This window comes from Embiotoca jacksoni, unplaced genomic scaffold (genome assembly GCF_022577435.1).
Source record: "Embiotoca jacksoni isolate LCO1_2020_lvr unplaced genomic scaffold, fEmbJac1.0.p SCAF_3, whole genome shotgun sequence".
NCBI classification, from domain to species: Eukaryota; Metazoa; Chordata; class Actinopteri; family Embiotocidae; genus Embiotoca; species Embiotoca jacksoni.
This window is the reverse complement of record NW_027185381.1, coordinates 12,930,687-12,953,609: the sequence shown is the minus strand read 5'-3', so window position 1 is coordinate 12,953,609 and position 22,923 is coordinate 12,930,687. Positions and strand designations below refer to the sequence as shown.

Genomic DNA, 22,923 nt, shown 5'->3' with positions numbered 1-22,923 from the left:
GCTAGTTGCAGCTTGGTATTTGGCAGTGGTAAAATAAATAAATAAATAAATGCTACCCTGAGAGGCTAGATTCAGAGCATATTACCAATATAGTTAAGAGACTGTTCAAAAATTCTCGACTGCCATCCAATGGACTGAATGAACAGCTGGCTCTCAGCTCACAGCAGACAAACTCAGAAAATTCTATTTATTTACTGCATGCAATCAAAGTATTACAGCACATTTTTTTTAACAAAAATTTGAAGTGTAATAATGATAAAACGGGCTATAAAGAAAAAGTAGTGATATTAATGTAGTCAAAGAGTTTTAGTCTTATTCTTTTTTTTCTTTTTTTTTTACAAATAGGGCTAAAATTACAAATGTGTGCGTATGTTTTCATGCTTATTGATCATTTCTGGCTCCATCAGCTACAAGTTAATATATTACTGATAAAAAATAAAAAAAAAATCAACTATAAAAACCATATGATAAAACACATCAGATAAAAAGGAGCATTGGTAGAAAGAAAATTAAGCTATACAGTTACATGTAATGCAGTTCTACCAAATAATTTGACACCAGTCTGGTGCACTGGTGGATACAGCAAAAGCAGTTCATACATACAGTGCAACATGTGCTACAGAGGTTTCATTATGCTAGCTGGTGCATTATAAATAAGCTAAAATAGCACACTATACCCACTGAAGTCTTGAAACATGGTACAGAGTCTTCATATTATTAATAATTCCATAAACTTTGTCTGATGGCTGTTCTTCCTATTCAATATTGATGTTACATTTGAGTTACACAATTGTGTTTTTCTGTCTGAATATAGACACTTAAGAAATATGGATTTAATAGCAAATTTGAACAAATACAACAAAAGCATGTCGTCTAAAATTACATGGAGAGTTCCTTTCAAACAAGAACAGGTAATACAAAAAGAAAACAATACATAATTCAGGTACATTAAAAGTGTTATCACTGCATATTCTTTGTTGTATAAAATATTTAAAACATCCATAGAAATACATGAAAGAGTCCAGTGTATACCATCCAGTTTTATCTCCACACTGTTTGTAAAGCATCTTCTTCTCAGCTTTGTGATCTAAACTTATCATTTCCAAGCAGAGGCAGCGTCTGAGTTGCCTCTGAGCTAAGATGTAGCATTTTAGAGAAATGATTGGGCATGCACCTGAAATGATATACGCCGATTATTACGTTGCCAGCATTGTCCAGTTAGCAAAATACAGTGTAACCTCTTCCAGTGTTTCTTGAAATATTGTCAGTGTTGGACTTGTTACACTTGCATTATCAGATGCTGAGAGCTCTCAGTGTATCTACCTGTTCATGTCCTGTGATTTGTTTATGTGTCCAGTCTTAACATGTCATCCAGTGAATCGGTTAAAATGAGCACGACTCGGGGGTCTTCAAATGTATTCCTTCACTTAGGGACCAATTTCTGCGTGGTCATAAACATTTTATGTAACAACGTGATGTTTCATTCAGTGTCACAAAAGAGATAGAAATACTGCGAAGTATTTCCCTTTCTGTAGAGTGTTTAATCAGATGCTGCATGAGGATACAGTCAACTGCAGCAGCATCATCACAAAGCTCCACTTTAGAGACCCAGGATTTGCCAGTGTGCACTACTGAGGTATATTTTCAATGCCAGTTGCAACCATTCACTGAGGCCGTCAGCAGAAGTCAATGCTCTTCTCTCCAGTGTATAAAACTTCTGAAATGTATTTTTGTTTTCAGTTGACACTTGTTTCAGTGTACTTACAGATTTATACTATTACAAAACAAAATAAAAATGTGTGCAGTGTCATCTACAATATCTTAGCCTGGACCTGCTGCTAAAAAGTAAATCTGGTTTGTGTTAAGTATGGCAGACATATTCATCAGTAATAAAGTGAGCTATAAACGTATGGGTGTTACTTTTACAATAGCAGTTAACAGTGACACAACACGGTCGTCAATAGCAGTCATCTAAAACATTTTCATTGACAGAAAAAAACCCCAGTGTTTTAAACTCCAGTGATCACAGCAAAAAGAGATGTCTTAATACACGTACATGCAGAGGGGATTACAGTGGGGACAGTGGTGCAGTATATAATTTGCTCTGTATGAATATCTTTAAAATAATGTACAGTAATGAGACAAAGCCCTTTCCCCTCAAAACAGCATACAAATGGAACCACAAAGGAGAAATGTTGTGTACTTTCAAGGCTCTGGGACACATCGTGTTCCTCCTCACATACAGCTGCTTTGAATGAGAAAATGGTAGTCGGAGTATGATGAGGTTTTTCCATCAGAGGCACAACTCACTTCACTCTGTCAATAAAAAGAATATGGGGACAAAAAAAATAAAATCATTAGTCATTCACCTTATGACTTTACACAAACAATAATCAATGGATCAAAGAACACAGAAACCAAGCAGCGTCCAGTGTTTGTAGAAACCCTCATATTTCGGAGGCCAAGTTTACTCACAGACAGAGAGACACGGAAGTGATAGGTGATGTCTTGGAAAGACAGCACAGGCACTGACCACAGGTGATGAGTCCCCTTAGATAGAAGCAGACAGAATATAAGAATGTCTCAGTCAGTAAACAAGTAATTTACGATAACTGAACACGTTTTGATAAATAGTAATTCATGTTTCACATACTTGTGGTGGTAATAAGACAAAATATGGAAATATGTTTAGATTATATGAGATTATGATTATGTATGTCAATATGTACCTTTGTTGATGTACTCTGTCCTCCATAGAGCTCTGTTTCTGTGTGGTTGGGGCATAAACGTCCTTTGGTGGTTCCACATTGTCTTACCCACACGCTGTTCGTAGACCTGCGATCAATTGGTAATGTTTTATTTACATTTATTCATCAATCATTTGGTAATGCTTTTTTTCATAAACATGAAGCTTGCCTGTAAAAAACATGAATTCTTTGGCTGCTTATCTGACCTGCTGTGTGCTGAGTGCAAGACTCTGGGGTTGAGCTAGTTAATTGGAATTGATGAATTGCCAGTGTACCAGTTAAAACCTCTCTGTATTTAATGTGTTAGTAGTGCCAAATCACATGATTCCTTTTGTACCTTCTAGGAAATTACTACAAAGCAAAACCTTACTACTTATGTAGATTGTGTTTGTATACTCACGTCATGTGCAAAGTGATTTGTGAGATGGAGGAATTTCTTTTTCCATGGAGTGATACTGTGTAGCTGGAGTCAACACGGGGAAAAGGTACAAAGGTAAAACCCTGAATTCACATTGTAGTTGTGTAAAAGGTTTGCAAAACATACATTACAGATACGTGAAAATCTTGAACACCAGAAAACAAATGAATGGAGGAACATAATAAATTCCGACGGTTCAGCACAGGGTGTAACATGTCACAGAATAATGGGTGCTGGACTTCACAATCACCAGTTGACCTCCAACTCAACAAATATGAGGGATTTCAGACAGCTTGATTGAAGCACCAAATCAGGGAATGTGTTTTTGGAAGAACGCTGCTCATACCCCCAGAAGAGTTCAGAGGCTCTGCAGCTGAAGGCACAATGAGGCTTTTCTGGTTGCTTGTGGTTACTAAGGCACTTTAATGTCAGTTTTTCCTTTTAATTTCCCTCGACTGCACAGCGTTGCCCTCGGGCAATGGAAAGTTTTCTTCAGCCCCATGTCCACTGCATGTTTCTTTAAATGATTGCAACCAATCAGAATGGTTCAAAAAGTATTAAAGAATGTTCCAATAAGGTTTAGGAGTCACTATCAAGCATCATTTGAAGGCAGGACATCCTTTTGTGACACATGGTCACAGGAGCACAAGGTGTGAAAAGAAGGTAACATTAGGGGCTTTTGTAATCTAATTTAAAATGATATGAACTCCAAATAAAAAATATATTTGTGTGTATGTAGGTGTAAAGAAGCCTTTTGTCAGGTTTTATGGAGTTTTGTTTTTTTAGCATGTTCAGAAATCCAGTTTTCCTTTGCAACGTTGTGCGATAAGGGTACAAAGGATTTTTGGCAATGTGTTTGGATGTTATCACATACTATTACATGTATTTGTACAGAATACATGCACTAAATATATTTGTTATTATTTATATTCATTTAAATTAACTTCTTTTACCACATTTTGTCAAACAAAATGTATGTAACATTATTCTATGAGAAAAAAGAACAAGATCAGCACGCTAGGCAAATACCATCACACAATGAGGACAGCAAGGACAGTGATGAGGATTGAAAAAGAGAAAAAGGTGTGAGCAGAAGTGAAAAAACAGGGTTTTAATTTCCTACAGCAGACTGCACTCAAATTATGGGTCAAATATCAAAATGAGGCTCATACGTATGTTCAATATGGAAGATCTGTTCCCTCATGTCTGTTGATGTTTAAAATCAAAGAATGCTTGAAACCTCACGAAACTCCCCGGCCGTGTCCACCCCCGACCCGGTGGCTCCCCGACGTGCAGCATGCGAGGACCCGCATATCACTGCTTGCAGTTTTAATTTTTGTTGTGTCAGCATTGGAAATTTACTTTTTACATGTTTTTATAGACAGTTCCTGGGTGCACAGGAACACCATAAATAATGTGCAAAAAGTGGAATGTCCATCTCTGTTTCACAGCAAAGAAGAACTGCTTTTTTAAGTTTCACGTGGAGTGAAATCTCATTTCAGTGACGTATACTATATGACATGACCCGCTCTGTGATACAAACACACATGTGTGAGATCCAGTATGTGAAAATATTTGATGTGTTTTTACTTCTTTTGTTTTATGATATGTTGTCAGTTTGTAAAGATTTTGTGATTTTGTTTTGCCCTCTGAGCATTATGATCTATAAATTCCTAAATTTCTCTGTGATTTGGTAGCATTGTTGCACAACATTGCCCTCAGGCAACGAAATCATATTTTGGACCTGGGGGGTTCCCAAAAATAAAAAAAAATACTTTTATGGGTAAAAAGTCCCAAAATGAACCAAGAAATGAAGTAGAATAATGTTTACCATGTGCCATCAAAATGTGTGCAGTAGAGAGTCAATCTGTCCAACATCAACCCAGAGTAACTTAGAAGTATATACCTGCAGCTCTCTGCTGTTGCGCAGCTTTGTGAGGTGATTTCCTGGTTTGTCTCCACAATATATACACTAGTGAGGGAGGGAGGTGGTCTTCCTCCTGCATGAAGAAAGAATAAAGCTGCATTATGAGCACCAAACCAATAGCATTCCTTTGTACAGTATGTAGACAGCCTTTGTTTGCTGTCGTCAAACAAATGGTTTTATCGTGTTTGGATACTGCATATTATGCATGTAAAGAAAGTACCATGTCTGTGTTTATGGATTTACCTTTTGTATGCAGGCTGCGTTGTCTGCGTGGTACTGGCTGCTGCCCCCCTGGAAGACGGTTGGCGGCTCCCACTCCTTCCAGTTCTGTAGAGACCGGCCTTTTGGACTTGGCAAAGTACATGGGTGCTGAGGTGTGGCTCAGGCGGTTTCTATTGTGGCCATCCTTGTCCATTGGTCTGGATTTGGCCTTCTTATTAATAGTGCCAGGTGTGGGAGCCAGGCTGCCTAAACCTAGAGAAGGAAGATAATTAATCTGCACTGAAGACACGTGTAGAATACAGGAAATTATCGCAAATTTGCAGAGAGGCTTTTTCACCTGGTGTGGATTGGTTGTTACTCAACGTCAAAACAGTAGCTGATTGGTTATTTATTGCTGTGCTTGAACAGCAAGCTGCTGCAGTTTGAAAGCAAAAAGAAAATGAAATAGGATTATGTTCAGAATACTTACTGTATATCCACTATGCACTGAGTGGGCTGATTAACTGTAATTTAGCAACAGAAAGGACCTCCACTCACCTGGTGCAGGCGTAGTGGACAATGGAGTAAATGGACTCTTGTGGGAGGATCCCAGTGCAGTTCTTGACCTGCACCAATCAGCATGCTTTAGTTAAAGTAATGATATACTTATACTGTGACTTGTGATTTAATTTCAGACAGGACAAAACAAACATCCAGCTAAGCAATCAAAGATGAAACTCAAGAGCAGATCAGAAAGTTAAATAAGAAAGGTGGGAGTAGATAGTGTACCATGGGCAGACAGGTGGACAGACAGTTACAGTGGCAGTGAAGATGGGCATCCAAGAGATGTAGAGAACACAGGAAGGAACATAGCTATAGAAAGCGGGGACAGATTATATAGAAAAGATATTCATTGAGTAGTGGGCATTGATTTATTTTACATTAACGCTTCACTGTCTGTGCCTTAGAAGCACGTACCCATCCTTCTCGCTGACATCTCCTCTGTGGTGAAGAGTGAGCACATAAAGGACGGACATGGAAATGACACTGTGGACAAATAAAGATAAAGTATATCATTGTCATGTCATCACTGTGCACGGCATTGAGAGCAGGTTCTTTGTGGTTCTGCCACTCCCTCCCCAAATATATTTTTATTTTCTAACCTGAAGGCCATGACAATGACCAGTGCCAGGATGGCCCCCTGCATGGACCTCTGACTGAAGCAGCCCTGATCTGCAGTCGAGTTCTGCAACGGGCAGGCATACAATAAAACACATACAATAGAAGTTCTACATCCTACTGTTCATCAACTTATTACACTTTTTAAAAACACTAGCACCACAACAGACCTTGCTCCCAGGTTTGACTGTCTTCTTCTTGAGTGGGCCGCTTCCTGTCCGGCTGAAATAACTTCCTGATTGGCTACGCCGACAAAAATAGAAAAAAACTATTCATTAATTATTTTTCTTTTCATCCAAGACGTTTTCTGTGTGTGCATCATAAATTTGAGGTGATTTCTGCTTGTTTCTCTCACCTGACGGTTCCGCCGCTCACGGTGCTCTTCATGCTGTCAAGACGACGCAGCTTGGCCAGTTTGCGGCTCCAGCGCTCCAGTTCATCAATACGAGTCTCCAGGTTGTCTGTCAGCTTACAGAGCTCCTTCACCGCTCCGACGTTCTCCATGAAGATACGTTCCTTTGAAGTTAGCGGAAATCAATCAGAGCTGACAGAATGTGTACGTAAGCACTGCTCTGTGAGCACTGCACTGTATGTATGTGTGTTCATTACCTTGTTGACAACTAACAGTTTGGGAATAGTTTCTCCATTGACACACACTATGTCACCCCCCTCTTTCACTGCTTCAGGCAAGATTTGTTGAACTTCTTGGGCGATTACTCCTGCAGGGGAACATAACGTGCAGATTTTAAAAAGAGCAGCAAATGCACGACTGCACCGACAGATACAGAGCCTGCTTGCTTAACGATGCACATATAACATGACAGATAAAATATGAAGACATGGAGATGATAACATGATATTCAGTGTACAGAGAAATGAGATGTTGGAGGAACAGATTTGAATTTGAACAGAGGTTATTTATGAAGTTGTTACCAGTATCTGCAGTGTTCTCTATGCCCACGGTGGCAGCAAACTCAGGCTTGTACTGATAATGGACCAGCCTCATCTGAGAAATCCGTTTTAAATTGTCTGTGGTGTCGACCTACATGCAGACAGAATGAGAATGACATTTGTGCAGATGGCATGAAAACACGATGCCCACAATGCAGGTGAAAGTGTTGGCATCAAGTACAATGAAAAGACAAAACTCAGAGTTTAGCTGCACAGTCCGTGACCTGTGCTGTCACATGGGTACTTGGATGACATGATTCATGACGACAAGCACAAAACGCACATGCACACACACAAACGCACACCCATATACATACACACTGTGTGTCATCCTGACCTCCTGGACATTTTCTTTGGCCCTGATGTCAGACGGGTGGACTAAGGAGCCCATGACCTTCAGGTTGCCGTGGATAACAAGTGCCTCGTCTGGTCGGTCGGTATTGATACCAACTCTTCCGTGGTGGTAGACTGAGTCTGGCAGTTGGCCGCGCTGCCACAGCACCTCGTTGTCACTTTCAAACTGGCCTGGGTTGGAGGCCTGTCACAGAGAAGCAAAGAAGAAGGGATACAGAGAATCTGTAATTCAGATATTAAATGCACATGCAGAAAAATAAATAAATACAACATTTTAAAACAACAGTTTGACATTTGGGAATATAAGTTTATTTTCTTTCTCGCTAAGAATTGATAAGAAGATTGCATAGATTACAGAAAGTAGTCAGCTCCCATCCAAGATAGTTTTGCACGTGTGTCCCTGTAAAACCAGAAATTCACACCAACGTCATGATGTGATTGGACATTTTAAATTTTGAGACACAGCTTTTTATGACAATTTTTCATGTGCACAACTAAGTGCGACATTATTAATGTCTTCCTGGAAAGACTATCTGAAAATGTGCACCATTATTTCCATATTTAAACAAAATTGCTTTTCCTCCCTCTCTATGGTGGCCATAGCTGTTCACAGTAACTGACAGAAAATGTAATTTCTGACATGGTCAAACAACACCTCATACAACACCCCCTTTTTTTCCTCGTATAACCAGTTCCTCAGACCCAGGCTAGCTATTTCCTTTTGTTCCCAATCTTGATGTAAAGCTAAGCTAACCAGTTTTACCTTACTGGCATGAGCAGTATCAATCTTCTCATCTAACTTTGTGCAAGAAAGCAAACAAGCTTGATCAGTGTTCACAGAATAAACAAAAATTGTCCAGTAAGTCATTCTCTCCTTAAAGCACATCGGCTATTATGCAGCAAACAAATAGCTATTCTGATACTTCTTTGGTTTAAGAAGTACAATAGGCTAAGTACAATACCATCCACGGAAAACCATGTACCCATTTCTCCAAATATGGGAATTTTAGCATTTTAGATAATTTAAAAGATCAAATGTTCCTTTATGTGAAATTTCACCTGGTTTGTAAGCTAAATAAACTGTTGTAAAACTCAATTCAATTAAAAAGAACTAAATTATCTGAAAAATGCATTGCTACAAAGGTGATCATGAAAGGGTGACACTTTGAAGATACATCGTTTTCACAGGAACAATATGCTTTGAATCATAATTTGAACTGTTCTAGACTATGCATTTTGAACTGTAATAAGGATCACAGCCACACGGATAAAAGGAATGGTAACAATGGATTAGAAAGAAAATACTGAGCTCAAAACAGTGATTTTGAAATGAGTGTGTGACAGGAGGAGTGTATAGTAGACCAAGAGAAAGGTGTCACATGCACAAGGGATATGATTGTTGTAGGAAGCAGACAGACATGGCCAGACGTTACCCTGACGATGATCCTCTCAGACACTTGAGCAGCCACAGTGTAGGTCTGACTGTGGGACTGTGCATGCAGTGCCACCACCAGCATGAAATACCTACAAGGACAAAATAATCAGGAGTGAATGTAACTGCAGGAGCTTTGGATGCAACTAAACTGTATTGTATGTTTGCGATGGCATGCTTTTTACCTCTGATCAGGATTTGGTTTCCCCTTCTTCCTCATATTATTAGCTGTGGTCTCGCTGAAGTGGAGCCGTCCCACTGTGACCTTTGTGACCTGCTCTGAAGGCAAAGTGACCCTGCAAGAGACAAAAATCACAAAAACATAATGCAAAACATCCTCCTGCTACAGCTTTATACTTTTTCACTTCCTTCAAAGATCCCAAACTCACAGAACTGGCTTGAAGGGTCTCTTGCTGCGGTCAGACTGTGACTGCTCCACACTGATGGACTGATTCATGGCTTCAACCTGGTAGTGAGGAGAGAAATAACATACATTTGAGCTAAAGATCTCAGCCAATCATAACACTATTGCACCTGTCACAATGTTCACCATGCTACCTTCACCTTGACGCCGTTGAGTTTGAGATAGAAGCAGTCAATGGGCTGCAGTCCTTCACTTGTTTTGATGTACTTTGGATCTCCGAGCATGCCGACGTATACTGTGACCTGGAAATGGTTCTTCTTCTGGCAAACAAAAGCGTCATCGGCCAAGGAGAAGTTGAAGCCTTTGTCAGCATCAACGCGGTAGGTAGGCATCGGACTAAAGACGAGGAAAGAGATAAATGAATGGGAACAGGAAATATATTTAACCTCACATTTGTTGTAGGTAAAGCATTTTGTGGGCTTTTGCCATTTGTATCATCAGGAAGAGTCTCTACTCTTTCTCAGGTCTACTCTATTTAGGTTGAAGTCTATACAGAGATGCCACTGTGGATTTATCTTATGTTATATGCATGATTAAGTAATTAATTAATTTGAAGAATATATAACTATGATTCTTCTGCCTGTCTTCATTGTTAACTTAAAAACAATGCACTGTAGTCAAATAAACTTTGCATCATTGTTTGGGGCCCCTGGAAACCCTGCATAGACTCCTGAGGTTTTGTTGAAGCTACATTATGACACTGAGGACTAAGATGTTCTGAAAGACCTGAATCTATTTTAAAACAAATGAAAACCCACTCTTCTTTTTCGTAGGTGTGGTGTGCTGAAAGATGTGATAGTCAACCATGTGGTTTTGATAACATATCTGAAAGGTCTTGTGAGTTCATTTCAACCTCAACTCCCTATCTGTTTTGGCACTGCAAAAGCACAAGTAGGTCCACACTAATTTTTCCCTTTACCCCCACCTCACGTTGTCTTTCTGAGCCGAAACCCTGCACTCATTCACTCCCCCGCACAGCTCACCACTGAGGAATTTTTGGACCTCTGCAACCCCGCTATTCCTTTGCCACTCCCGCTGTGCACTTTGTTGAATTATCCATTTAACCAATTAAAACTCCTTTAATTTTTGCCTCTCTGTAAAGTGCTTTCAGCTCTTTTTGTACCAAAATAAAGACCTGAATATATACAGACATGTCAAAATAAATTCCACCCACAGCTCTTTGCAGTTGGCATCATATAGTGGAGTCCACTTGTTCTGCTGGTGAGGCTGCCACTTAATGCACTGATAATTTGGGTCCAGGTAGGCGTTGTCTGCATCCTGCATTAAACCTGTGACAAACAGTTTGAAACACCAGCTATTAAAGTGTGACCAATGAGAATTGAGAATTTTCACAACTGTTCTTCATCTTTGTAAGAGGTTAAGGGTAGATGAGAGTGGGTGAGTGGGACGTAGAGGAGGTGAGGAAGGGAAGAAAGATGCCTGCCTACCTGGTTCTTGTTTGATGATACCTGTGAGGATTTGGGAATTCAGGGTGCTGTTTGGAGAGTCAGAGTGCTTCCTCTTCTTAGCCTGATGAACAGGGATGCCGCTGTGAGAGGAAATGGAAAGACAGTCAAAAGTTGTAAGACCACGGATCATTCCTTGTGTTACCATACAAACTGGACAACACAAGCCTCCCGCCCTTCTGTATATCTTCATAACTCACTCTTGGCCCTGAGGATGCTGCAGTAGCTGATGGAGCATCTGCGTCTGCTGCATATCTCCACTTCCGCTCGTGGCCGGTCCAATGGGATACTGAGATATCATGGGCTCAGGCTTCAGGTACATGTCCCGATGCATGCTGGAATAGTGCCCGTGTGGCGGGAGGGGTGGTGTTGGAGTCATGTGACACATGTTCTCTGGTGTCATGGTCCTGATCATGTGAGGATCTAACAGAGAAAACAGCGATGGAGCATAACATCTACAGGATTATACTGATTTTTGTTGTGAATACGTGTGATCAGACTCAGAATGCAGATTTTTGTCTGTGACATAAATCTGCTGCGGTTTATTCTACTTTCCTCCATCCTTGACTACAATTATTTTCCATTGTATCAAACTGGAGATGCCCATCAGATAACACAATTCCACACCTTTTGTAAAATTATGCAAGATCAACACGGGTATGAAAGTGTGAAGAAGTACACGATTACTTTTTTATTCAAAGGTGCATTTCAATCTTTGTGGAAGCACCTGAAATGATTAAGTTCAGATGATTTATGTAAACTGTACATTAATAAATGACAGACGCCTGCTTCCTTCAGCGTCTTCATATATTGACTTGTTTACAGATGAACTTGAGTTTGTTCTTCTCTTCTAAGTGATGAGTAACAGATATTGGCAGATACTGAGAAGTTGCTGTGACCCACGTACACCCAGAATACTTCAGTGGCTTCCACTGACTCCGTGTCTGAGTGCTTTCCATAGAATAAAACATCATTTTGTTTGTTATTTGCTTTCACACACTTTTTCTGCAATAATACTTTTTTTTTCAGGGAGAAAAAAAGCCGTGTTACTTACCATTCACCTGTTGAGGAGAGTACGGCTCTGAGCTGGAGTCTGGGGGCGACTCAGGTAGTGTCCTAAAAAGCAGGCTGTAGATGTTACATTCACATATACAACTATATTAGGCTTTTGAAATGATAGATATCTTTGTAAGAGTGCCATTCTCAAAACCCTTCCTCATATATTCTTCATATTTTCTAAACTGCCATCATGTTTCAAGGGAGAAACACTCCTTTGGGATCACACCGGTCTGGTGTGCAGGATTGTGTGCGTCAGACTTTCTTTGCAGTGTGTAATTTGAGTCTCTTTCTCTCTGTCTGTTATCAGTCTGCCTCGCCCCGCTGACCAGCTAATGCTTTATTTGTACAAATGAAGCTTGATCAAGTATTGATTGCATAATGGACCTGCAGTAGAGTGTTTGTCTGTGTTTTTAGTCTTCTGCTACAGCTGATATCATGTTTAAAATGCCAGTTGCCAGGAGCATCTTGAACAAACTTAAGTATCAAGCCATGTTAATTTTCCCCATCTACCTCCACAGTATTGTGCTCACCCTGGAGCGTAGTGGCCCCTTTGTTCAGGCTTGACGTGACCCTGCTGCTGTTGGTGTTGTTGGTGTTGCTGCTGCTGCTGTTGTCCCAGGCAGGGGTAGCTGTGTCGGAGGCCCAGGGACGGACCTGGGGGGTAGGCGTTCTGACAGCTAGGGGGCCCAGGGGGAGGGGCTCCTTGGCGGAGTGGAATAGGGGGGCTCACACCACACACCAACCCTCCGGAGGAGGACAATCCTGCCTGGGGGGATGAGTAATTTGGTACTGGGGTGCTGTGGACCTCTGAGAAACAGCTGGAAGGAAGAAGAAGAAGAAGTAACAGGGATTGGCCTTATCAGGAAAAACAAATTCCTTTGTAACGACATGTTCTGATTTGGTTGGTGCATGTTGTTTTGACGTTGCTAGGTTGGTTCGGAGTCCCTACTGACATGTCAGTGCTATCGTCCTCCTTGCTGATGTATTCTTCCAGGATACTGGTGTCGATGTTGGCTGGCTCCAGAGAACTGGTAATATCATGACCTGTGGTGAAGGGAGGGTTGGGAACACAGAGGGGAGATGGAGAGCGTCTGGGGATTAGCAACAGGAATCTGTCAGCAACTCGACACAGTGCCACAACTGCTTAGGTTTCAACATACGCTTGTGTCGTAACATTTCACCATAACACTCATCTATTAACATATTATGAACTCAGCTTGTTGATTACATTGTATATTTATATCATAAAATGGCACCGTTTGCACTTCATAAAGATCATGTAAAAAAAAAAAAAAGAGCTCTGATTGGCTTACAGAGAATTTAAAGATTAATATTTCAGGCATGACCAACAATCTAAGGATGCAGTAGTCAACATTACATACTGATGATTCAGTACCTCTAAGGGGTTACACATATGGACTGGAATCACTTCACTTCATGGTTATGATTTTGTACCTCAGCTGCATTTTCCCCGTTTAGAAAAAACACATTGTCATAATTACTCGATCGTCTTGTCCGTGTTTTCCTTCTTTATTGCAATTTTAGTTCGTTACTTTTTCTCAATGTGTGGCAACTTTCACAAATATTTACATGACAATATGGCACAATTTAATAATTTCCAAATCCTCCCCTTACTTCACCCCTGGGTCATTTTCACCCTTTGATAAGCAAAGCCTAACAAATCCCAAACACATGACCCCACTTAATCTTTAAAACACCAACATGTGGAAAAAACACTTGCTTATGCATATATTTAGAAAAGAGTAAATCACCTTATATAAACCGACATTTTCTATAACATACAAAACAGTCAACACAACTGTTACATGAGAAAGAGATTTTCAATAGAGTTGTCACTATTTGTCCCAAACTGCAGATACTCGAAACAGAGGGATTGTGATAGAGGAGGGGGGAGTCGGACAGAGGGGGTGAAGCAGAGGGTAAAGACCTGGTATATAGTGGGTGGGCAGGCAAACCCCATGTCTCATACACGCACGCACACACACACACACGCACGCACACACACACACACACACACACACACACACACACACACACACACACACACACACACACACACACACACACACACACACACACACACACACACTTACTCTTCCCTCTGATAGATTAAGCAGCTACTCAGTTGGGAATGTAAGGAATTTTTGTGTTAGCATTGGAAGAAAAATTCTCCTTTTTCCTCTTTATCTTCTACTAACACTGTTCTCTCCATTAGAAAACCTGCAAAAATGTCACTTACTGGTATCACTGTCACAGTTCCTTAACCCTCTCCACCATTTCAGTTCTACTGTTTAACAAAAATAGTTTAGTGAACAATATTATCTTGTGAATAATATGTACCTTTACCCATCCAGGCACAGAATTGACAGTATAAAGCAGAAATAGCATCAATATTTTATAATTGTTTAATCCCACAAACCAAACCACTTGTCTCATACTAATTCAATAAAATACTGATTAACATCATAAATTCTTATGTTACCACATTTATGGAGAAAAACGACTGCCTTTCTTCGCTGGACAGAAACAGATGGTTCATGTCTCTTAATACATGCCACTGCAAGGGGAGAAAGCAGGATGGTTCCCCTTAAATAGGATCCAGATGTGCACCCCACCCAAAGAAGCAGTAAATTTAAGCTGGCAGGCCCGATAACAAAAAATTGAGAGATAGAGGGAGAGGGGAGGGTAGATAGAGGGAGGCGAAGGAGAGAGAGGGCAAGAAAGGCACAAAGCAAGTTTGATGTCCAAGGATGGAATGATAGAGGAGCGAACCTATACAAGGAGAACTGAGGAGAAAATACAAAACAGAGCTGTAGTCAAGACCAACTTTGTGTCCAAGAGAAGTCTGATGCCAAGAGAAGACTGAGACTGACAAACATCTAATCGTCTCCCATAAGATCCAGCTGTCACTTTTACTTTTATTTACTTTTTGTCAGATATTGTACAGTGTAATCTTTTACTTTGGAACATTCATGGGATAAAAATATGCAAACTGTGGGTGTAAGCGTAATAAAACAATTGGTAAAGTGAGAGATGTCCAAACAGAGATGTGCCAGCATTCAAGCTGAGTCCTTTAAGACAATGTTGTAATTTGGGCTGTATTACTTTGACTTGAGTATAGGAAATATACAAAACAATTTCAAAACAACAATTTAATTTACTTAAATCTGTAAAAGCTTGTTTAATTTGATATTTGAGGATAGTAGAAACATGTTTTAAACACAAAAGTGACGAATCATCTCCTTTCAAATTGATATAGTGAACCTGTTAACAAAGTTATGTTAGCATTCTTTCATGGTCACCTGTAAAATGTAAATCCAATATCCAACATTGTTTTAGCTTTGTTTTGGTCTGTACCAATACCTGAAGGCAAAATCTGGCTATTTAGCGGTTATTAATCCACTGTGTTCACCAAAAGGTTTTTACACTGAAAACAGCTGCCTGCTCCAGCTTAAAAACAACTCTATGATTCACGATAGTCAACCAAAACAGTAAGGATGAAGCCAGACAGCTGAGCTGGATCTCATTATAAAGCACCATAAAGTTGAGGAGAGCTCTGTAGGTTCATGAGTTACATTAGCACATTGTTTTCAGATTGTCATTTGATAGTTAAAGCTTTTGTTGCATTTAAAAGACTGGGGCACACGGAGCATAGGTGTTTTCAGTGCCTATTTAAACCTTTATGTATTTGTCTAAATGAATTTGCAGTGGAACAACAGTCATATTGACACATAGCAGGTCATATTTTCTCCAAATAGATACGAATAATTAATCATTGCACACTGAACCACAAAAATAATTGTATTTGTAGCCCCCACTCATCTATTAACCTGGAAATACCTCAATGTATGCAGTCATACTGGTCCTTTACTATATGTAGACCTATGAGACTGAACACTGATAATAACTGATGAAAAAAACCAGTTCAGATTACACAGATACGTGTGTGGAGATGAAGGCAATGGGGAAAGCATCCGACAGGAAATTAATGATATGTCAGATTACATCATTTCATTGGTGAGATAAAACCCCAAGAGGTAGTGGCGAGCTGGACAGAACTGCTACAACAAACTAAATCAAATAAAAATGTAAATCAAAGTCCAAATAAAAACAAAATTGAGACCTGAGTTTGGGGCTAAAGCAGGACAACAGTCCAGCCACACTGCTTCTCAAGTAAGTTATCATCTGATGAAGATTATATCTTTGTTACCACTTTTTATGACCTTAAAGACACTCTCACTGTTTCAACTTCACACTTTGACTCAGTATATTTCTCATAATAAAAGGTGGGCTGTAGTTCAGGCTATGTTTGAGTGTTTGCTGTGTGTGAGTGAAGAAGAAAAGAACACAAAATAAGTAACTGTAATCTCAAATCTCGGTTGAGTTTAACTTGCTGTGAACTGGATGTGTAAATTTCCCTGTCCTCTATGTGTTTCTCTGTCCAGCTGTGTTCAACGAGGAACAGTGAAATGATTGTCAGTCCAACTTCGATACAGACTCGCCTTTTGAGAGATTAGGGGCTGCGAGGGGAGTGTGTGTGTCTGTGTGTAAGCATACGCGTGCGCATGTGAGTGCGCACTTGTTTGTTGTATGTGTGTGTGTGTTATGCCACCATTTCAATGCCTTGGTTGTAACACAGACGACGGAATGTGTAAGTGCCCATTAAACATGATTCGACGAATATTGTTCAGATGCGCAACTTTACCTTTTCTTTCCATTTTTTTTTTTTAGCTTATAATGTTTTTGTCTCTGTCTTTGAGGAAGTCATGTGATTATGGTGCTATGTGTTTGGCAACACCTGGCAATTGCTTGACATACTCCTGAATCATAGTTTTTATATGTTTACAGTCTATAATTCATCATCCTGATTATCTGTACTGTAACTCTGTCACTTTTCTTTACACCTGACATCCATTGCATGTCTATTTATCCTGGAAGACGGATCACTCCTCGGTTTCCGCTTCCTCTTTTTTCCCTCAACTGAGGCACTATGGTTGTCATATGCTGAGCACAGATTGTAAAGCAACTTCAGGCTAATTTTTTATTTTGGGCAACACAAACAAAACTGACTTAATTATCTTTTTTCAGATTTTATAAACTATTAAAAATGCCGCTGACAGTCAAGAAAACTACTCTGAAGGGAACATAAATGTCGAATTTTGTTTGTAAACTTGACTTATTTTTGCTTCCAAATGAGATTTGTATTCGGTTACGTATATGTGTTAATAATTAATCACTTCCAGAGAAACTTAACGAAGACAGAACAAAGTCCATTTGATTATCAAACAGTTGGACTACAATAAACTTGGCTGTACTATACAGTGGAGACACCTGAAAAATTAAAGTCAACACTATATACACTGAACCAATAATACATAATAAAAACAGCTTTTGAACAAACATTAAAAACTGATGTTTGCCGAATTTACAGTGTTGGTTATCTATAGTAAATCAAATATGCCATAAATTTTCATCCTGTATCTCGGGGCACTTTTGGATTTCATTTTTAAATGAGCTTATTTCAAAGAGGAGCTCTATTTATCTATTTTTCTCAGTTGCATTTGAATTCGGCACACAAATCTATTCAAAATAACCTGACGGATCTCAGTAATGTCAATATAATCAATATCCACAAGCAAACAAGCTTTCCGCTGTTCTGGAAAATGCAGCTCAGTCTAGAAACACAGGGATTGTGCCTACAGTGTACAGTTAAACAGAAAGACACAAATCGTAAATGAAAGAAAACGTGTCAAATCATCACTAGAAAGTGTTAGACAGGTCTGACATCGTCCAAGAATTATAGACCTTATTCTCCTATTGTTTACAAGATAGAGTTACTGGTAAAAGAGTGAAGAGCATCACTATGACACGGATATTTATAGTCTAAGTGATACGAACAGAAAGAGCCTCATCAGGCAGAGACTAATAAATTACATCTAGACAGAAGCAGAGCGGACAGAGCGGCACAGAGTACCTGCACGTAGCCAAAGCATGTTGAAGTCCTTGAGATGAGAACACCTGAAACAGAAGATGAGAAGAACAATTCCTGTCTATTTTTCACATGTTTCCCTGCTCAGGCTGTAAGACTTTCTTCTGAAGACCTGAGAGTCGCAGATCAGAGTAACAAATGTGTGTGTATGTGTGTGACTGTGCGTGCATGCCTATGTGCTTAGGCATATTGTGTATGTGTGCGAGTGTGTGTGAGAAAGGCTCGGAGAGTGTTATAATGAGGATTATTTCCCAGTCATGAGAAAGGGCTGTACCAGGCTACCACACACAGCCCTTGTCGCATACAAGCACTGGTCGCACCGGCGGACCTGGCTCAGGAGATTACAGGAGTAACAAGGCTGGGACCAGGACACGGACAGAGGCTGGAAAATAACGAAACACTGCAAATGCGAGGTCGAGTTCAAGGGCCCTGCTACACAGTTACAGAGCATGGTGAAACACCGCAAGAAGAAGACAATGAGAAAAAAAATAAAGAAGTGGAAGAACGTAAGAAAAAATAAGATGGAGAGCAATATGTAGACAGTGAAGAAAAGCTTTTACTTACTGCTAAATCTTAGACACAGAGCAGTTATGAACACCTGCAAATATCTCTGGTAATTATCCTAATATAAATTACTAGAGCCTCTCAGATGCAGTCAGAACATCCCGTAACAACCTGATTCTTCACACCTACTTTGTTTCCTTTACAGTTTTGTTATCGGCCGTCAAATTAATGCACACCTTGAAATTAAATCACTTTTTGTAGTCAGGTTTAAAAGTGACTTAATCTCATGAAGTCAAGTTTAACCATAAACAACAGTCACTACCTGAGGATTACTCAGTTGGCAGTCTGCACTGACGGGAGTGAGGCATAACAATGAAAAATAAGACCTACTTGTATGCACAGTAAGCCTGGCTGCTCAAAAACAATACATTCCTCTAAGAGCAATTCTCTGCTAAACCCATAAATCAGAGGAACCATCCAAACTTTGTCTGTTTCACACAGGTTTTCCAAGATGGACGACAGCCTTCCCATCCATTAGTCACAACTACTGTGGGAGTGCAGCAGGACCTAATAGGAATTTTCATATAGTAACTCTTTCAAGGGCATTATGGACAGAGAGCAGGATTAATCCACCTTCAGACTCTGATTTATGGGAGGGGAATATGCTCAGTTTTACTTTTTTTAGCAGTTGACAACAGTATCTTCCACTTGCACAAGTGCATGTTAAATTGAACGGGGCTCTGTGGATGGAAATGTCGGTCAGTCACTCGGACAGTTCAACACTGTCAGGCCAGATTGAAACATCCCAAAAACTATTGGGTGGATTGCCATTACATGTACAGACATTCACACCCAGAAGATCAATTGAGACTTTACTAATTAAATCAGATTGAACTTTGACAACTTTGTTCATGCGCTGACATCTAGTCCCCCCATCAGGTCCAATAGTTATGGTTGAATGCTTTAAAAAAAAGTAGCATTCCTGTCAATAACATAGATTTGAATCAGGTTTAAATTGTAATCTCAACAATGCTGATAATCAATTAATCCCTTGTGTCTTTTCGGTAGCTATATTGCTATAGATGCATTGGTTCCAGCAACTCCATTGTGAGAATTTGCTGGTTTTCTTTGTCTTAAATAGCTGTGAACTGGATATGTTTTGGATGAAATTGTAATTCTTTTTGAGATTTTACAGACCAAACAATCAATCAATTAATCATTAAATAATTGACACATTAATCCATCGTGAAAAATAATTGCGACTTTAATTCTTGCGTTAGCATTTAAAGCTTTACTAGGTGTTGGTTCACTTTCACAGAGCCACTAGCATGGCTGTTGGCTTGGTCTTCTAGTCGAGTGTCTGTAGGATTTTTTCAGCGGTAAATATTCATCTGAGTGATGTTTTCCAATATTGAACATGATTATTTCAGTTGCTTATCATTTAATCAAGTGTTTTGTTGCTTTCAGAAAGAGCGTCACTAGAACACAGCAGTAACAAATGTTATGATCGTTTGTATGCGCATGCATGGCTCGTGTGTGTGTAACTGTTTGTTGTCTGAGTGAGTCAGAGAGGAGAAGGTCAAGTTTTGAGGGGGTTGATGGTTTAGTGGGGTTTCTCTCAACAGGCCAGTCTCTCTCCACCCTGAGTCTGCACTATCTCACCTCCTCACCCTGTCTGCTCACTGTCACTCTAATGGAGTCAGAGAGAGCGAGAGGCCAAATACCCGCGGAGAAACACCAGTCTCACCTCATTGTGTTTTAACAGCCACCAGGGTTATGCCAGGAATGTACATTAAAGTGAATGTATATATATTTCACTAATCCTATTAAAACACAGTTTACCAGTGCTGAAATCCATTATCATTCTGTGTGTGTGTGCATCTGTGGAAGTAAATGTGTGTGTTTCATGCAAGGACAAAATGAACAGGCACTTACTTTAACGGATTATCGATATCTAATATATTAAGACTCACTGATAATAATATCACCAGTTTGAATTCAAGGTTGATTCCAAAAAGTCCTGAGTTCCTGATCAGACAAATGCATAATATAACCAGGGTTATTTAAGTGAAAGAACAAAATTAAATGGGAAAATAAGTGTCTAAGTTGGCACCTATACTGTATACTTCTCATGGACAAGTTGACATTTTAGTCCAAGCAAGTGTGGCTGAAAAAAGTCCAAAGTAAGAACATCTCTCTTACTCCCAAAGAAAGAATGTAAACATACTAAATTCCTGTCAAAATGGCGAGGAACCTTTGACAGTCATGGATGGCTGTGTATATCTAAGTCAGCACTCAGTGTATACTATAATATAGTACTCGGCCTCTTCACAGATAACTTAGTATGTTGTGTGTTTTTATATGCACCTGACTTCTCCAGGAACATTATCAAACGATAAAAAAACAACAACCTCTAATTAGTAAAATGGGAATTCTGTATTAAATCAGAGAGCACATAGAAAAACTCTTATGATGTACATCATGTAATCATCTTGTGTGATGTGCGATGAATAAGTCAAATAGAATAAGGTTCACAAAGTCATGAATAGGCCATACTCACATTGTGACTGATAAATCAGTTCAGTCAAGACCTTCAGGTCACACAAATGGTAAATTAAGGATGTAACAGGAGAAACCACTGTTTTCATGTAGCCTATTTGGAAAAAATTATTTTCATCTACATCTGAAGCAATTCAAAATCATAGCAAATGACACTATCTTTATTAAACATAATTTATGGATAATAAATAATTGTTTTTCTGAACTTTGTTTGCAATATGTTGATTAACTTCACTACTGGCCACATTGCTCATGCCTCTATAACACACACCTTGTGCCACAGTAAACTTGCAAAACACACCATTTATCTCGACTTGAATTCCTACACCCTTTCAACCCTCAACCCCACCCTCCTCCACCTCCTTTTTTTCTCCTTAGGATTCCCAGTTTTACTTGATCTGTTACCCATCACCAGCACTTTGGGTCCTTGCACCAGTTTACCCTCCTGAATCCTTTTAGTTATTGAGGTGAACAGCAAAAGAGAAAACTTGAAGGAGAAAGGGAAAGTAGTGGTCATTAATGTTTGGGGAAATTTCTCCTATTTGACCCAACAATCTGTCATATCTAAGGACTGCAAACAGTTTCAATAAGATTTTTTGACGCTGAGGCAACTGTACATGTAATACACCAGGTAAAACTAGAGCTAAAGAGCAGACAGTTAGGCATTTTTGTGTTAATGAAACCGAAATATTTAGAAGTCAGACTGATTGTGAAAGCAGAAAAACGTCCACAAAAACTGTAAAAAAAAAAAAAAGAAAAGAAAAAAAGAAATTCTGTACACTGAGTTTAATAAATAACATATAAGTCTATAAAAAAAAAAAAAAAATCAGGAATTCTTACCTTCAAAAAATCTCTGTAACGCTTCTGTTTCATCTACCACGTCCATCCTAGCGGGTCCCACATAAAAAATCCATGAAAGTCTCCCCTTGTCCGAACAAAATCAATTCGGATGGGGGAAACTTTCAGATTTCCATCACGGAATCCGGATGATAATCGTCGCGATTTTGTCTTGTTAAACTTTACATAAATCCTCCACTTGCGCTGAACTTCTTTCTCCTGTTCAGCAACTTGGCACAGAGTCGATGTCCCTTATGGTCAAACACCTCCACTGACGCTACGGCACTGGCTTAACTTTAAAACTATCGTCTCCGGTGATTTTTGTGATTAAAGTGCGAACAAAAGTCCAAAAAGGAACAACGTAAAGAAATGTCCCTTCAGGCGCACCCTGACTTCAGCTCCCACAAGCTTCATAATAAACTTCGGTTTACTTTCTCAAAAAGTCTCATTAGCCTGTGAAGGAAATGGCAAAATCCACAGTAAAATATAAAGTTAAAAAAAGGTGCAAAAAAACTGATATTAAAGTTGACTCCCGAGTACCTCAAGTTGATCCTCTTCCTCCTTTGCGTCTCCCTCTCAGACAGGATGTGTGCAGCAGAGTCGGAGGAGAGGAGCTGAGGCAGGTGAGGGATGTGCACCAGGCAGCTGCAAATATTCCCGGAAAAAAGTTACTGAGGACGCACAGTGTCTGCGGTACTCAACACATGGTTCCTTATCACACCTTTTCCTTTTACCTTCTTTGATAAGCAGCAACACCACTTATTAATTGATGAGTGATTTGAAAAAAATAAAAAATAAATAAAAAATTTGGGGTTATTTCTTAAAAACAGACACAAATTGTTTTCTGTTTCCAGC

At 39.5% G+C, this 22,923-nt stretch overlaps 1 protein-coding gene across 11 annotated transcripts; it reads right to left on the bottom strand.

The window, feature by feature from the left end:
* Positions 1-173: 173 nt before the first annotated feature.
* On the bottom strand, positions 174-22,680 carry myrf (myelin regulatory factor). Of its 11 annotated transcripts, XM_069162411.1 has the most exons (28): positions 22,609-22,654; positions 22,072-22,521; positions 13,112-13,202; positions 12,689-12,976; positions 12,154-12,227; positions 11,300-11,522; positions 11,082-11,182; positions 10,808-10,922; positions 9,768-9,969; positions 9,599-9,675; positions 9,395-9,505; positions 9,196-9,301; positions 7,761-7,961; positions 7,406-7,514; positions 7,082-7,191; positions 6,828-6,988; positions 6,643-6,715; positions 6,457-6,539; positions 6,272-6,340; positions 6,083-6,166; positions 5,852-5,919; positions 5,652-5,729; positions 5,336-5,566; positions 5,072-5,165; positions 3,148-3,210; positions 2,730-2,835; positions 2,476-2,550; positions 174-2,316 (listed from the first exon to the last, which is right to left on the bottom strand). In XM_069162411.1, exons 2-28 carry the CDS (start codon positions 22,115-22,117, stop codon positions 2,236-2,238), a joined length of 3,120 nt encoding a protein of 1,039 aa, XP_069018512.1. In that variant the 5' UTR covers positions 22,118-22,521; positions 22,609-22,654; the 3' UTR covers positions 174-2,235. The 11 variants fall into 11 exon arrangements, with proteins under 11 accessions (XP_069018512.1, XP_069018511.1, XP_069018518.1 ...); XM_069162410.1 differs by having other exon boundaries at positions 22,072-22,680; XM_069162417.1 differs by having other exon boundaries at positions 11,103-11,182; positions 22,072-22,680.
* Positions 22,681-22,923: the final 243 nt, after the last annotated feature.

What these genes read in the sequence shown, in the direction of transcription:
- myrf (XM_069162410.1), bottom strand. Translation starts at nt 22,117, where the DNA reads ATGGACGTGGTAGATGAAACAGAAGCGTTACAGAGATTTTTTGAAG. An exon ending in GTTACAGAGATTTTTTGAAG is followed by an intron (nt 13,203 to 22,071) that starts GTAAGAATTCCT and finishes CCTTCACCACAG; the next exon opens with GTCATGATATTACCAGTTCT. An exon ending in AAACCAAATCCTGATCAGAG is followed by an intron (nt 9,302 to 9,394) that starts GTAAAAAGCATG and finishes TTGTCCTTGTAG; the next exon opens with GTATTTCATGCTGGTGGTGG.